General features: G+C 39.3%; 1 protein-coding gene across 2 annotated transcripts in view; it reads left to right on the forward strand.

The window, feature by feature from the left end:
* The window catches only part of NBEA (neurobeachin), a 763,707-nt gene that overhangs the window by 116,256 nt on the left and 631,271 nt on the right, over positions 1-16,180 (forward strand). For both annotated transcript variants that reach the window (XM_036249654.1, XM_036249655.1), the window contains exons 6-8: positions 329-455; positions 7,796-7,915; positions 10,353-10,499. In XM_036249654.1, the coding sequence (XP_036105547.1) occupies positions 329-455; positions 7,796-7,915; positions 10,353-10,499 (394 nt within the window). The remainder of the gene's footprint in view (positions 1-328; positions 456-7,795; positions 7,916-10,352; positions 10,500-16,180) is intronic.

Genomic DNA, 16,180 nt, shown 5'->3' on the forward strand with positions numbered 1-16,180 from the left:
TTTGAAAATATTCACTGTGTAAATGATTTTTTTATTTGCTAATTCTAGATAGTCCTTAAAGGTAGATACAGTCAACTTGATAAGCTTTTGTGGGCTGTTAATTTGTGTTTATGTATTTGTGATATTTTAAATGGAAATTTTAAGTGGTTCTTTTGTCTCTATTTTTCAAGTTTAATTCTTTCTTTTAGTTTTCTAAGCCTTTTATGTTTTAGTCTTTATTTGGCACATAATTTTTTTATGTTACTCTTTTATGTTATTTATATAATAATCTCTAGAAATATAGTTCTTTGTATCAGAGGATATTGTACTATTCTTTGTGTTTTTATAGTTTTCGTACTAGCAAAGGAGTTGGCTACTCTGCTCATTTTGTTGGGAACTGTCTAATAGTCACATCCCTGAAGTCCAAAGGCAAAGGTTTCCAGCACTGTGTGAAATACGATTTTCAACCGCGCAAGGTAGGTGTAAGTAAACCTTTCTACTGAGGATGACACGGTTCACACTCCTGCTGTCTTAGAGCTCACCGCCATGACTCTGCAATATCCTCTCTCAGTGGTTTTCTCACGGCTCCTAGGTCTCCCTCCAGCCCTTGCTGCCTCCTCTCTCTACTTCTCTGTCTAACGTTTGACATGAGATGATCTGTTGCAGTCGCCCTCTGTCTGTCTGTCTCTCACTGTGGTGCTCTATTCTCTTGCATTCTTCAGATAATACTTAGAGTAGTCCCCTCTTATTCATAGTTTTGCTTTCCATAGTTCCAGCTACCTGCAGCCAACTGGTCTTAAAATCTTAAACGGAAAATTCCAGAAATTAACAATTTATGAATTTCAAATTGGGCACCAGTCTGAATAGTGTGATCAGCTCGTGTGCCTTCCTGCTCTGCCCGACCTGGGAGGTGACTCAGCTCTTTGTCCACGGTCCGTGCTGTGTAAGCTGTTCCCCTTGAGTCACTTACTAGACTTCTTGGTTATCTGACTGGCTGTTAGGTAAAGACCACATTCATATAACTTTTATCAGAGTATATTGTTGTAATTGCTGTCTTTCAGTATTAGTTATGTTGTTAATCTCTTACTGCGTCTAATTTAGAAATGAAACTTTGGTATATATATAGGAGTCAGCACAGACGGGAGAAAACGTGGTATATACAGGGTTCCATACTACCAGAGGTTCCAGGCATGCACGGGGTGTCTGGGAACATAACCCTCTCACATAAGGGGGACTATTCTAGTGAGTGTTTATTGAGTTCTGGATACTGATGTAGGTTCTGGGGATATGACAGTGGTCAAAGCAGACAATATTCCTGCTTTTGTGGAGCTTAAATATTTGGGGGAATTTTTACTCAGTTTCATGATAGCTTTCCACTTTATTCTTATCTCCAGAACTCAATTCTTATATTCTCATCTGCTGATGAGATATTGTCATGTGGATATCTTTCTGATTTTGCAACTTCAGAATATGTAACATTGAATTTACTATTTCCATTCCCATGTTCATTCATGTTCTTAGGTCTCATTTTGAGGCCTACAGTCGTCGTAATAGTGGAGACATAAGTCAGTTTCCCCTTTTTGATCTTTATGTTAGTTCATTTTTATGCCCTATACTTTGTATCTCTGTAATATACCTTATTTTTTAAATTCTTCCTGCTCCTTAAATTCTTCATACTGCTCTCCCCTTATCTTGGATTATTTGTCTTTTCCCCTTCTGAACTATTTTATACACTAATAATCTGATTTATATTCCTGATCATGTTATTTCACTGCTCACCCTAATCATTTGCTTTTCACTAACTACAGAGTAAAATTTTTAGCTTAGTCCTTCATGATTTGGATTTATTTTCAGCTTTTTACTTGAACCCTCTATTCTGGCAAAGCTGAACTAACATACATGTTTCACTTTTTTCTTTTCCCTTTTAAATATTCAGTCTCTGGCATGAAATACATTTACTTGTTTCATCACTCACAACTCTAGGTCTTCAGTGTTTCATTTTATGAAATACTATTTTCATGGAAACTTTTCCCAATTTTCTTTGATCCCCAGATCTAATCTTTTTCTGACTCATCATTTCAGTGTTTTATTTATTTATTTATTTTTTTATGGCAATTATTTCTTTTAAACCATAGTTATTCATTTATATGTGTATTATTTAGCAACTATTGAGACTAAGGTATGTGTTGGATTTATTTTTGTGTTCCTTCATATGTCTTCCACAGAGTATTTAACTTGGTAGACTGTCAAAAATATATATACTATATAATTGAATAAAATGTAACTTAAACCACCCCAAATCTGTTTTCGTAAAGGAGTAAGTTACATTTATCCGGACAGCTAGTTCATATAGAACGATTTGTTTCCCAGTGTATGAAACAACGCAGCATGATTTCTGAGGACGTGGGGAAGAAGGCGAGGCCTCGTCGCGGTCAGTGCTCTGGGGAGGTGCCCGGCGTCTTCCCGGCCAGCGGGAGGGGCAGGCAGTCCTGGGCAGCGAGTGTCGGGCCTTGCTGTGTGCCACGCATTTAAAATCTAACGCTTAATAGCTTTTTTTTTTTTTGCCGTTATTTCAGCACAATATTACATACTGAAAACCTAGGTTAAGGTAATTTTTGCAATTGTAGAGAATTCTATAGAGCATTATCCACGAGCATTAAGAGACATATTATGATTTTTGAGAAAATGTTTTGCACAGGTTTAATGGAAAACACAATAACTTAGAATGCCAACTGCTGATAAATCATTTTGTCTTCATTTGGATCCTAAAATTTTGATGTGTACTATATATAATTTATCTATAATATGTAAATTAGCTTTACATTATATAGAAATTATTCAGTAGCTGTAATTTTCTGCACATCTATGAAATCAGTACTAAAGTATAATAAGAATGATTAAGTCAAAGATTATTCTGAAGAAAATGTTTGTTTCTTATCATTGAATTTATTAGGGTGCCCTTCCTCTACCACCACCTCCCCTGCAGTCACCGCACTGCTGTGTCCGTGAGTCAGTCTTTCTGTCGCGAGCCTTCACCCTCACCTAACTTTTGTATGAACTTTGTCACTTTAATTGTAGTTCTGAGGAATTATGTTTGATGAAGAGCATTTGCAGAAATGTTACTACAATTACAATTGTGTCTTTTTCTCCTCCTTCCTCCTCCTCCTTCTCCATCATGCTCTTCTCCGTCCTCTGTCCTCCTTCTAGCTCTTCGCTCGTTCTTCTCATCGCCTTCTTCCCTTCCCCTTCCTCTTCTACCCCTTTGCTTGCCCCCCTTCCCCTGATCTTACTTGGTTTAGGTAGTAGAATCAGTTTTAGACCAGCAATTGGACTTCAGAGGAGCTTGGTTGTATATGTGTGTGTATACTGTACACTATGGAGTTATAGATAATTAGTTTTTTTTATAAGACAAAGTTAAACTTGCAGATTTGGTCATATGGAAAGATTTTTCTTGAGAGAGATTCAGCTAGTCTTAGTAGTCTTGAATCTTGTTTCCTGAGATTGAAGGTTTCAGGGACTTCAGCTTCGTTAATAATGAGGGCTTCAAGGAGGCGGACGTTGCATTACTGGTAATATTTTGGCCATGGAACATATCTTTGCTTAATATCCACTAGAATGTGGTTATTCAGAGATCAGGTAGAAACATATTTTTAAAAGTTTGGTCTAAAGCTAAAGAATAATGAACCCTGGCCGGTTTGGCTCAGCGATCGGAGCGTCGGCTCGCGGTCTGGGGATACCCGGGTTCGGTTCCCGCTAAGAGCATGTACTTTGGTTGCAGTTTGTCCCTGGCCCTGGTTGGGGTTGTGTGGGTGGCGATCACTTGATGTGTCTCTCTCACATCGATATTTCTCTCTCTCTCTCTTCCTCTCTCTCGCTCTATGAATGCAAAAAGTGTCCTCAGGTGAGGATTAAAAAAAAAAAAGGAATAATGAGAAAATGCAGAGAAATGTGCAACTAACTATATAATTAGACTTATAAGATATAATTTACTCATCATCAGCTTGGGTTGTTAAGAGAAATGTTTCTGCCAGTTTAAGGTCTGGTCCGTCTTCGGGTTCAAGGGTCTTTCTTGGATACATGACAGTGAGATTGTCCACCTTCTTCAGGGCATCCTCTGCCTCGTATCCACAGGACACTATCCATAAGAACAGCACGAGACACACCGTGAGCCGCACAGGCTGGAGGAGTGTCTCGTCTCCTCTTCGTTTTCTTTCCCTTTGGTTTGTTTCCTTGCTTGTTTATGGTCCCACGTCTGTTCGCCACATACGGAAGAAAACATTTTCGATGGGGTTTTCAAATATATGTATTTTTAAGAGTGTTTGCTTTATGTTTAAGTGATGGTAATAATTGTTTCTATTAAAGATATTAGTGTAATAGTCATTCATTTGTGTACACATGAAAAATAGCTTATAAAGCAATGATTCTAGATAAATGTATATGTTACAATGGGGTTATTTTTTTCTTAATACAAATCCAAGTCATTTTTATGAAAATCTCATCACCTTTCCTCTGGAAGTTCTGACTTATTAGATTTGGGATGAGACCCAGTCAAAATGTGTGCCAAATTATTTTGAATTTTAGTGGGAACTTGTTTGAAATACAGATTTTTGGAATTACAATTTTCATGTTAGGAATATGTTTTAAACAAATGATCTGTTACTTTTCTTATCAGACATATTTACAAAAAATGATTTAAAGAGTATAAACTAAAAAAATAGAGTGAAGTTAGGAATGAAATAAAATTATCATTAACTCAAAGCAATTTAACCCATTTTTTTCTGTCTATCTCTTGTCTTTACACATTTCTTTATAAGAAATACATTCCTGCCTGGCTGGTGTGGCTCAGTGGTTGAGCGTCATCCCTGCACCAGGAGGTCACTGGTTCGATTCCTGGTCAGGGCACAAGCCCAGGTTGTGGGCCTGATCCCCAGTGAGGGGCATGCAGGATGGTCTCTCTCATCAGTGTCTCTGTCTCCCTCTCCCTTCCTCTCGCTCTAACATCAATAAAAGAAAAAAATAAATAAAAAAAGAGATACATTTTCATCTGTAAAAGCTCTGTGTATTCTGGGGAGTCTTGGTAGGGGCAGAGCCAGGATGATGTTGGTTATAGAAAGCATCCTTTAAAGATTCTCATAAACCTTGAACATTGCAAGTATTCGATTATACTCTTCCATTATTCAAGATACATTTATTCCTTTTTTATTCCCCTTTCTTTAGTTTTCTAGAAAATGCCCTAGCTTACTTGTTATCCTTTCTGATAAGGGGCTTACCTGGCCTTTCAAAATGAAACCTTTATATTACAACTCTTACTACTTTCCTAGCTGTACCACTTACCAGATGTTAGGCATTGTGAAGATGGATGTAAACCGTTAGCATATTACCCAATATGTAGTAAGTGTTCTATACACACTAGCTACTCTTTATATTTGTGTAAATATGTTATATTTTTCTTAGGAAAAATTTTTTAAAACATTTTTTCTTTATTGATTTTAGAGAGAGAGGAAGAGACAGAAACATTGATGAGAGAGAACATTGATTGGCCGCCTCCTGCATGTCTCCCATTTGGTGTTGGGCCCACAAACTGGGCACGTGCCCTGACCGGGAATCGAACTGATGACCTCCTGGTGCATGGGTGGACACTCAACCACTGAGCCACACTGGCTGGACTTTCTTAGGAATTTTTATTTTTATTTTTTTATTTTTTTCCTCACCCGAGGATACTTTTCCATTTTTTGTACAGATAGAGTGGGAGGGAGAGAGAGGAAGGAGAGAGAGAGAGAGAAACATCGACGTGAAGGGACACATTGAGTGGCTGCCACCCGCACGACCAACCAGGGCCGGGGACAAACTGCAACTGAAGTACGTGCCCTTAGCGGGAACCGAACCTGGGTCTCTCGGGACCGCAGGCCGACGCTCTAACCGCTGAGCCAAACTGGCCAGGGCTCTTAGCAATTTTTAATACAGATCTTTTGTTGTTGTTTCAGTTGGTATCCTTTTATAGATCTATTTTTAGGTCTCAAACTAAATGCAGACCTGAGTATGCGTATGTAGTCTCCAAATTTACTTCATTCTCTTTAGCCAAAAAATATAAAATAAACAAGATATGGTACATTTACACAATGGAATACTACTTGGCTTTAAAAAAAGAGAGAAGGAAACCGTCCCTTAGCAAAAGCATGGATGCACCTTCATCTAACTTTAGCTTCTTTCAGTGGGCCTACATGAGCCTTCCCAATCGTTCTCAAGTTGGCCCATATGTGCCTGACTGTCCCGCTTCTTCAGTTCTGCCAGCTCTTTCCCTAGGTTACAGAGACGGTCACCTCACTTTCCTGCGGTAGCACGTGATGCAGAAAACAAGCCTGACTACTGAAGTTGTCCAGCAGTCTCTTTACCATCCCTGGTCTTTGCTTTCCCTGTAAAACCTAAACGCTGGGAAAACTTCTGTCAGGTGTCTGTACTATATGCGCCATATGAAAGCACCTCTGCGTGGAATGGTTCTTTGATCCCTGTTTACGTAACGGTTTGAATTCATCCTTCAAGCTTAGTTTTAAATTTTATTTTCTCTTTTAGTTAATTCTTCTGTAAGCCTTGCTTCTCCATTTATCTTTTCTTTCCCTTTTACTCTCAATTGTTACTTGTTTTGCTTCTACATCTCTCTGTATTTGAGGTGTGCTCCATTGTTTCAGACTTGTTTTCATGTGTGTGTTTGTTTTCTCTAGTGAAACCTTGAGGGTCTTTATGTTATCTTTCTTTATGTGCTCACAATCTGGGGTGTTTGTCCTTCTTTATGTGCTCACAATCTGGGGTGTTGTCTTTCTTTATATGCTCACAATCTTATTACAACTATATATGCTTTTCAAATATATATGAAATAACTGAATAATGACTTTATAAGTAATCTGAGAACAAGGTCTGTATTTTCTTTTTTTGGAAAGCTATTCTAATTACCCCTCACCCACTGAAGGTGTACTTGCTCAAATATCTGTAAATCATTTGTATTTTTCTATATTTTAGAAACCTTTTTTGTATTCTTTGCTTTAGACTATTAACTATAAAGAGAAAGTTTGGATCCACAAATTATTACAGAACTTAAAACATCTCACATCAATATAAACGCAAAATGCTTTTTGTTGATCCTAGTAACCGTAACACGAGAACTCAGTGTAAATTTATTTCTTTATTCTTAATGAGTAGTATTAATTTTAGAATATGTAATTATTTCTGGATTTAATAAGTCTAAATTGTGTGTTTCAATTGCACCTAAATCTTACTGTAAATGTTAAAATGTTATTCATTTGACAGGTCTTTCCTAACCATGTAGTTCAAAGTAGAACCCAGGTTTTTCTTTCTCATTTTACATTGTTCTCTTTTCCTTATAGTAATCACCACAACTTGTAATTCTATACTTTTTTACTTGTTAAATGTATGTATATTTCATTATACCATACATTCCAGGAGAGATGGAATTATGGTCAGTCTTGTCAAATCTGGGTATTTGCAGTACCTGGCACAACGTAAATGTTATTAAATGAATGAACACAAATATAATTGTATTTGTACAATTTTTGGATCCTTGTTTAACGGAAAGTACATCAAGATTCAAGGGGTCCTGGCTCTGTCCCAATCACAGATTTATTCTTTAGGGATCGCTGCTTTCATCTGTTACTGAGAAGTGGGATGAGGGATTGCGATGGTAGAGGCAGCTGTCACTTCCTTCAAGTGTGTTTTGTGGTGTGTTATGAATGTTGTCATTGCTTTTTATACAATACAAACTAACATAACCTATTGGCATCTGTAATTTTTTCCTTCATTTAAGTGGTACATGATCAGCATTGTCCACATATACAATCGATGGAGGAACAGTGAAATCCGATGTTACGTCAATGGACAGCTTGTGTCCTATGGTGATATGGCTTGGCATGTGAACACAAATGATGTAAGTTTTTTTTCCCGTCAAATTTGTGTTTTAATGTATTTGAACATATGATACACTGTTTATAACATGAATGAAATAATAAAATAGTTTGTCAGAAACTTTTAATAGATTTTTTTGAAAATTTTTTTCTATTAAATGAATTTTTAAGTCTTAAATTTAATATAATTGTTACAAGACATGATTTGTGATACAAAATAAGGAAAATTGCTTGGCTGACTTGTTAAGTATTAGGTAAAAAACATCAAGGCAGTATTCTAGTCTTTTCAAAATCCTAGGCATTACAAATGGGTCTTTCAGCATATTTCGATGTGAAACAAAGACCTTAAACAAAGTATAACATATAGTGACTACTGTTTATTGGATAAGTAGTGATTAATGCCGTGGAGAACAATTAAGTGGGAACTGGTGTAGAAAGTGTTGCTTTAGGGAAGGGAGAAGCCAGTTGGTGCAGATGATTTTCAGAGTGGAGGGCGCAAGCCATGTAGATAAGATGTTTGGGGGCCTGTCCCATTCACTGGAAACAGTGAGTGCAGAGGCTTTGGGGCAGAACTGGAACTTCCCTAGAACAACAAAGGACCGGTTTGTCTGGAGCAGAGGGGAGAAGAGTACTGTTAGGAGGTGAGCTACAGCAGATGGTAGAGGGTCACATCATGCAGGGCCTCGTGTGCACACGTACGGAGTCCCAAGGCCTGGGCTCCCCATCGGACCCAGCATAGAAATCTTTGGGCATTGATGAGCACACTGGTGAGGTGATGCTGACTTGCATTTTAGAAGCATCAGTCAGGCTGCAGTGTTCAGAGTATTTGGAAGGAAAATAGTGGCAGAAGCAGGGGGATCAGTTAAATGGCTTATTACTGTAACAAAGAGATAATATTAATTGTGACCAGTATGTTAGCAGTGGAGGAAGTAACATAGTTGGATTCCTAATAGAGGATATATAGATTTAGAACCTTAAAAGCTCTTCTTTCTCTATTTTGTGCCTTCTCATCTTCATCCTGGCCTGTTAGAGCAAAAGTAAGAGATGTGTTTCTAATGCTGAAAGAATAATTCCAGCAAACCTGGTTTTACAAAACCACCTCTTTTTAACAAAGTTGTATGTCAGTAGGATCTGCATCTGGGCAGACAGGACAGCCCCCTCGCGTGCAGGAACTGGCCCTGTCCTGCCTTGCTGTGTCCACGCAGCGCTGTGTCGTACTCTGTCGTTTGTCCTCTCGTCAGGGCCCTTAACCTCTTTTCCTATGAACTAGAATCTTGGTTTTTACAGTTTTTAATGACCCAAACAAACAAAAATCAAAGCAGGTGACAGAAACCACTTGTGGCTTCCAAACCATAACATATTTACTCCCTGCTCCTTAATAGGGCAAGTTTTCTTTTCCTGCCCTAGAAACTCATGGTTTGGCCACAGGCAGGAAACACTTATGAGGGTGATTTTTATCAGAATTAGAATATGCAGAGGAATTCTTCTTAAGTTTTGCCTTCCAAAGGGAACAGTCTTTATATTAGAGCAGAAAAAACTTCAGTGATCTTGTGGACTGTCATTAACTTTACAGTGTTATCGTTTTTAATAAAAGGGAAAATATACTTTGATTTTTGAATTATTTGCAGTAGTGCTCCATGAAATGGAGAGGCCTGAACATTAATAGATATACACATATACATTATGATGTCAGTTCTTAAGTTCTTACACTTTTAATTAGGAATTGGGTATTTGACCAGTGGTTTCTGTCTCTGTGTCTCATTCACGTGTGTGGGACAGCCTGTGGGGCTGGTGGGAGGGACGGTGACGGCGTTCACGGTCTGTTCGGGTGGGCTGAGGCGGGGGGAGGGTTAAGACGGAGAGTGGGAAGTGTCTTCTAGCTGATTCTTGGGTGCTCAGCTCCCCAGGTGGAGAGCACTGTTCCATCTGCTGTAGGCGCCAGGCTTGGTGATCTTTGCTGATTCGATTCTGCATGATGCTTCCTTATGTGAGAGAGGGAAGTGATTTTCTTTCTGTGGAGAAGGAGAGGAAAATATCAATAGTGGAGAAATTAGGTTGAGTTTTAAAAATTAGGCCTTATGTATTTATGATAAAAATGAGTTATTCCCTGATTCAAATGAATCTCTGTATATGGGTAATTATGAATCATTAGAGTTTTTAAATTAGTTTTACTATTTTAATTAAATAACTCTGAGCCCTTTGCATTTAAGTATACATTGTGGAAAGTGGTCAAGTGATTATTGAGTCAATGGCTATTGTTTGTTTAGCTTGCCCATCAACATAAAACATTTAACTGATTTATTTTTTTCTGAAAATCTTTAGCTGGCTTTTATTACTTAAATACTCCAGAAGTATTAATAATGTTTTCTTCTGTTATTATTGTTATAACAGTGAGGGAAGGTAAGCATAAATATTGTCATTGCAAAATAATACATTTGATTTTTGTGACTTTGAAAACAGAGCTATGACAAGTGCTTCCTGGGGTCCTCGGAGACCGCCGACGCCAACAGGGTGTTCTGTGGCCAGCTGGGGGCCGTGTACGTGTTCAGCGAAGCGCTCAACCCTGCGCAGATATTTGCCGTTCATCAGCTAGGGCCTGGATACAAGGTACTGAGAGCTCTCGTGTCATCAGTTCTTCGGAAAGTGATGTGTCAGTTCTGTGTGAAGTGTGATGGAATATAATATCTGTAGTGACAGTCTTCGGTGTGGTTTAAAAGGCATCTTTAGTTTTTGGAACTCAGCCTTTATGATAATGTTTATTTTGTTTCAAAGGTGTGTTTTTGTTGTTTGTTTTTTGTTTTGACAGTTTTCTTTCATGAACTATTCTTGTTCTTTAGTCGGTTTTCTAATGTTGAAGCTATGGCTTTTCTTGATATAATTTTGAAATACTAAATTTTATAAAACCATATTGCTTAATGTGCTATTTGAAGTATAAAATTTTGAAATAGATATATAAATTATATAATGAACAAATTAAATGACTGTTATTTTTCAAGTTAGCAGTAACTTGGAAAGAATAAAGATTTAGAAGGAAAATTGTGTAAGATATTACATGTGTCTGAAATTATTCCATTTTAGGTTAGGCAGTGGGTACAAGAATCCTAATTTTGCAAAACCAGTTAATTAATATGATTTATTATATATTTCCTGCGTTTTGACTTTTAAAATGGACTTATTTAGGTAAGATATTGCATTCACATACATGAATTAGCTTTCATTGTGCAGCACACCTGGCTAGGGAAATATAGGAGAGTTTTATTAAGATTACACTGGGACTAGTGACATCCCTAACAGTCTGGAGCGGAGAAAGAATTATGTAGTGTATGTGATTCTGAACAAGTACATGTCTTGCATGGAAGAGCTGGGTTTTATTTTCAAACATAATGCTTAAATAATCTGTGTATAAAGATTGTGTTATAAAAAAAGGATTACTAACATTTAAAATATTTCTTTTGTTTTTTTCTTTTGCATTAGTATTTCTGTTTATAGTTTTATCTTCTGTGTTGGACATATAAGTGACAGTTTGAATTTACTCTTATGAAAATATATTTGTTTTCAGTGATTTTAGTAATCATAAGTTGCATGACGTTAATGTTGTCATTTCTGTGTCAAGGTGGTGATACTTGCTCCCATCTTTGTTCCATATGATTCTGTTTAACTGTCCCTCGCAGCGGATTTTCCTTTCGTGGGTCTTCCGGTCAGGTTTGAGCCTTCGTTGTGCAGGGGTGGGGTCTGCACCGATCTCCACGGCGCACGCAGCCTGCCTGCCTTGCCCGTGCTCTGCCTGGTTCCCTGACCACAGCCTGCAAGTCTTTTTCCATGGGACAACTTAAACCTACTTTTGCCCACCCAGTATGCAAAGCATAGTAGACGGGGCCAGAAAAAATATTGGAAGAAATAATATTTGAAACTTCTCAAATTTGGTAAAAAAAAACCTTACATTTATAGAGAGAAGGGACTCAGGAAGTACCAAGCAAAGTAAATTCAGAGAGAATGACAGTAGGCAAAATATGGTAAGACCAAGGCACACTTTCTTCAGAAATCAGAGCAGCCAGAGTGGGAGCCGCAGCCATCAGCCGCAGTGTCATCGGGGGAGCGGCCTCAGGTCCTGGGAGGGCGTCCGGCAGTTTGTTGGCACCAGCTGTGCCCTGTAGAGAAGGAAACTCGAGTCATTAGGGATAAATGAAGAACATCAGGAAGGTAAACATACGGGTACAATAAAATATCCATACTCTCATTTTAACATGTATACAACTAATAATAAAGCATTCCACAGACTTTTTCAGTTTGTAACGTATGGCAGCTGGAACTGAGGAGTCCAGGAAGGGGACGTTGGTGGAAAGTTTCCATGTTCTTCAAAGTGTCTGGGATGTAATGATGTTGACTGAAATTCAGTAGCCAAAACAAAAATAAATTCAGAATCACATACATTTTCTTGAAATGCAAACAAATGTCCAGTATTTAATTTCCCTATAGCATATTTTGTAAACTTCTTTTTCAAAGCAAAGATATCTTGTATTCAACATGCACTCAGTAGAAAGGAAAAACAAAATAAATTAATTCACACTAATGAATACAGGGTAAACTAAGGATGAGTAAGAAGCATTTGCTGATTCATCCATTCATTCTTGTAGTAAATATTATTAAATGTTGTTTACTGGCACTATTATTCTAGATTTTCTTTTCTTTTTTTAATTTTTTATTTATAAATTTGTTTTCGTTACAGATGTTTCTTATTTTTCCCCCAGTGACACCCCCCCCCCCATCCTGTCTCCAGCTTTGTTGTCTGTGTTCACTGGTCATGCATACATGCATGTAAGGTTTGTGGTTTATCTCTTCCCCCTCAAACACCCCTCCTCTGAGGCTTGTCAGTTTGTACCCCACCTCTATGTCTCTGGGTTAATTTTGTTCAGCAGTTTGTTTACTTCATTATATTCCATAAATAAGTGAGATCATGTGATATTTGTCTTTCTCTGCTTGGCTTGTTTCGCTTAGCATAATACTCTCCAGGTCCTTCCATGCCATCTCAAAGGATAAGAGATCTTTCTTTCTTACAGCTGCATAGTATTCCATTGTGTACATGTACCACAGCTTTTTAATCCATTAATCTACTGATGGACACTTGGGCTATTTCCAGATCTTAGCTATTGTAAATAGTGCTGCTATGAACATAGGGGTACATATATTCTTTCTGATTGGTGTTTCAGGTTTCTTAGAGTATATTCCTAGAAGTGGGATCACTGGGTCAAATGGCAGTTCAATTTTTAACTTTTTGAGGTAACACCATAGCATTTTCCACAGTGACTGCACCAGTCTGCATTCCCACCAGCAGTGCACTAGAGTCCCCTTTTCTCAACACCCTCTCCAACACTTGTTGTTTGATGATTTGTTGATGGCAGCCATTCTGACAGGTGTGAGGTGATACCTCATTCTTGTTTTAATTTGCATCTCTGATGATTAGTGATGATGAGCATTTCTTCATATGTCTCTTGGCCATTTGTATGTCCTGTTTGTAGAGGTGTCTATTTAGGTCCTCTGCCCATTTTTTAACTGTGTTCTTTTTCTTTTGTTGAGTTGTATGAGCACTCTATATATTTTGGAAATTAACCCTTTATCTGATGCATCATTGGCGATTATGGTCTCTCATATAGTGGGATCCCTTTCTGTTTTAATGGTTGTTTCTTTCGTTGTGCAGAAGCTTTTTAGTTTGATGTAGTCCCATGTGTTCATTTTTTCCTTTGTTTCTATTGCCTTAGGTGTTATGTTGGTGAAGATTTTGCTGCGTATGATGTCAGATCTTGTTGCCTACATTTTCTTCTAGAATTTTTATGATTCATGAGTCACATTTAAGTCTTTTACCCATTTTGAGTTTATTCTCGTGTACGGTGTAACTTGGCGTTCTAGCTTCATTTTTTTGCATGTAGCTGTCCTATTTTCCCAGCACCATTTACTGAAGAGACTGTCTTGACTCCACTGTATGCTCTTGCCTCCTTTGTCAAATATTAATTGAGCATATTGTCTTGGGTCCATTTCTGGGTTCTCTGTTCTGTTCCACTGGTCTATATGCCTATTCTTGTGCCTATTCTAGATTTTCTAGGAGCTAGGAATAGAGCAATGACTAAAATGACAAAAATCCCTGCCTTTTTTGGGGGAGAGGAAGATGTACTATATAATGAGAGGAGACAGACAACAAAGTATAATAAAAGGAAAATATATAGTGTGTGAGATGGTGACAAGTGCTATGGGAAAAACAAAGCAGGTAGAAGAGAGTTTCTGCGGTAGACTGCAGTTGTTTTCTCTTCAAATCCTTACATGAGGATATGTTCTTGGTTTTAGAGAGAGAGGAAGGGGAGAGAGACTGAGAGAGAGACAGACACATTGATGCGAGAGAGAAACATTGATCGTTGTCGCCTGTACCGCCCCCAACCAGAGATCGACCTGGGATGGGACCCGCAACCTGGGTACGTGCCGTGGCTGGAAATGAAGCCCACGAACCTTTGGTGCACTGGACGACGCTCCAAGCACGGAAGCCCCCCTGACCAGGGCAAGACTGCAGTTTCAGTAGTGATTAGAGCAGGTGTCACTGAAGACCTCCAGGAGGGGGGTGAAGCCAGCGGCGTGGATGTCTGGGGACCAGCTTCCAGGGCAAGTGGGGGAGCACGAGTAGGTGCCGTCAGCAGGGTTCACTTGGTCGACTAAAGCACCCTGCCGTTGTGTGTCACTGTGACCAGGAGAGGGAGCAAGGACAGGAGTCGTATGAGGCGAATTCAGAAATCAGTTGAGGCTTGCTGGTGATTGTTAGACATTCTTTTTTTAAAATTGTTGAAAGCATTTCGGGTGGCCCCCTTCTCTCCCCATTGACCTTCTCCTTTCTGCTCCCACCCTCCTGCCTCCCCAGCCTAGTGTCCATGCTGATTTGTTGTGCGTATTGGTTCTTTCGTCTGTCTCTCCCACCCTCCCTGCGAGGTTTGTCAGTCTGCTCCCTGCTCCCTCGGTTCTGGATCTCTCTGCGTCAACAGCTTATTTTGTTCATTATGTTCCACAAATCAGTGAGATCATGTGAACTTATGACATTTAGTTGTTACTTTGAGAGAGAAAATCTTTGGAGAGTCTTGAGTGGCTTGATCCAATATCAATTTTAAAAGGACCCCCCCGGCTCTGTGTTAAGCAGGGCACCAGCGTGGAAATAGTGACACAGCTTAGCAGGCTGTTGCAGTCACTCAGGTGGAAGGCGACAGTGGTTCAGACAAGGCTGATGGCAGTGGAAAATAATGGGTCTTGGTTGTACTTTTGATAAAATATATAAAAAATAAAACTCTTTAACAAGTAGGATTTTGGATCTATTGTTTCGGTAAAGGCCATCGGCTTTTCTGTCATTGTGAATGTAGGGTAAAGGAGCAAGAGAGGGTTCAAAGGTGAGCCCTAAATTGTTTCAGCCCGTACTACTGAACTGATGGACTTGCCATTTACCGAGATGGATAAGACTTGGAAGGACTAAATATTGGCCAGGAGTTGGCTTTGGACTTTTTAAGTTTGAGATGCCAACTAGACATCTAAATGGAGAAGTGATGTAAGTCTGGAATTTAGGGGAGAAGCCTAGGTTGGAGATAGAAGGTTAGCATAGGCAGGGGTTAAAGCCACAAGGTGGATTAGAGGCCCCTGTGAAGTGGTGAATGCAGACTGAGTGATGGTGGTCCTTGGGAGAGGCAGTTCGGAGTCTCTGGAGATGGAGAGGACCCAGCAAAGGATAAGAAGAGGTGCGAGGGAATGCGTGGGACCAGCTGGAGAGTCCGGGCCCTGGAAGTGTTGGCCTGACCGCTTCCAGTGCCCCTCACCCTCCCGACGCCGCGACCCTGTAGTACAGCTCCTCAGGTTGTGGCGACCCCCAGCCATAGAATTATTCTTGTTGCTACTTCATAACTGTAATTTTGCTACTGTTATGTCTTAGGCGGCCCCTGTGAAAGGGTCGTTCGAGCCCCAGAGGGACTGCGACCCCCAGGTTGAGAGCCGCTGTTTGGGAAGAGGGCACACGTGCCAGGTGCTGCTGACAGACCGAGTCCACAGAGGGCTGAGAGGTGGTGCTGGCTGTAGCTGCACGAGGCCATGGAGATGGTTACTGCCACATCCCTGAACCAGGGGTGGGAGAATCTTTCCCTCAGTGAGGACAGTACGTCTTTCCAGAACTCAAAGAGAAACAGTAATTAAAATTGAAGTATAGTTGTTTAGTTTTGCTTGTTTCATTAAAATACACTTCATACCAAGACATCTCTTTCTTTGTTATATTTTTT

Source organism: Molossus molossus, unplaced genomic scaffold (assembly GCF_014108415.1).
Source record: "Molossus molossus isolate mMolMol1 unplaced genomic scaffold, mMolMol1.p scaffold_m16_p_9, whole genome shotgun sequence".
NCBI classification, from domain to species: Eukaryota; Metazoa; Chordata; class Mammalia; order Chiroptera; family Molossidae; genus Molossus; species Molossus molossus.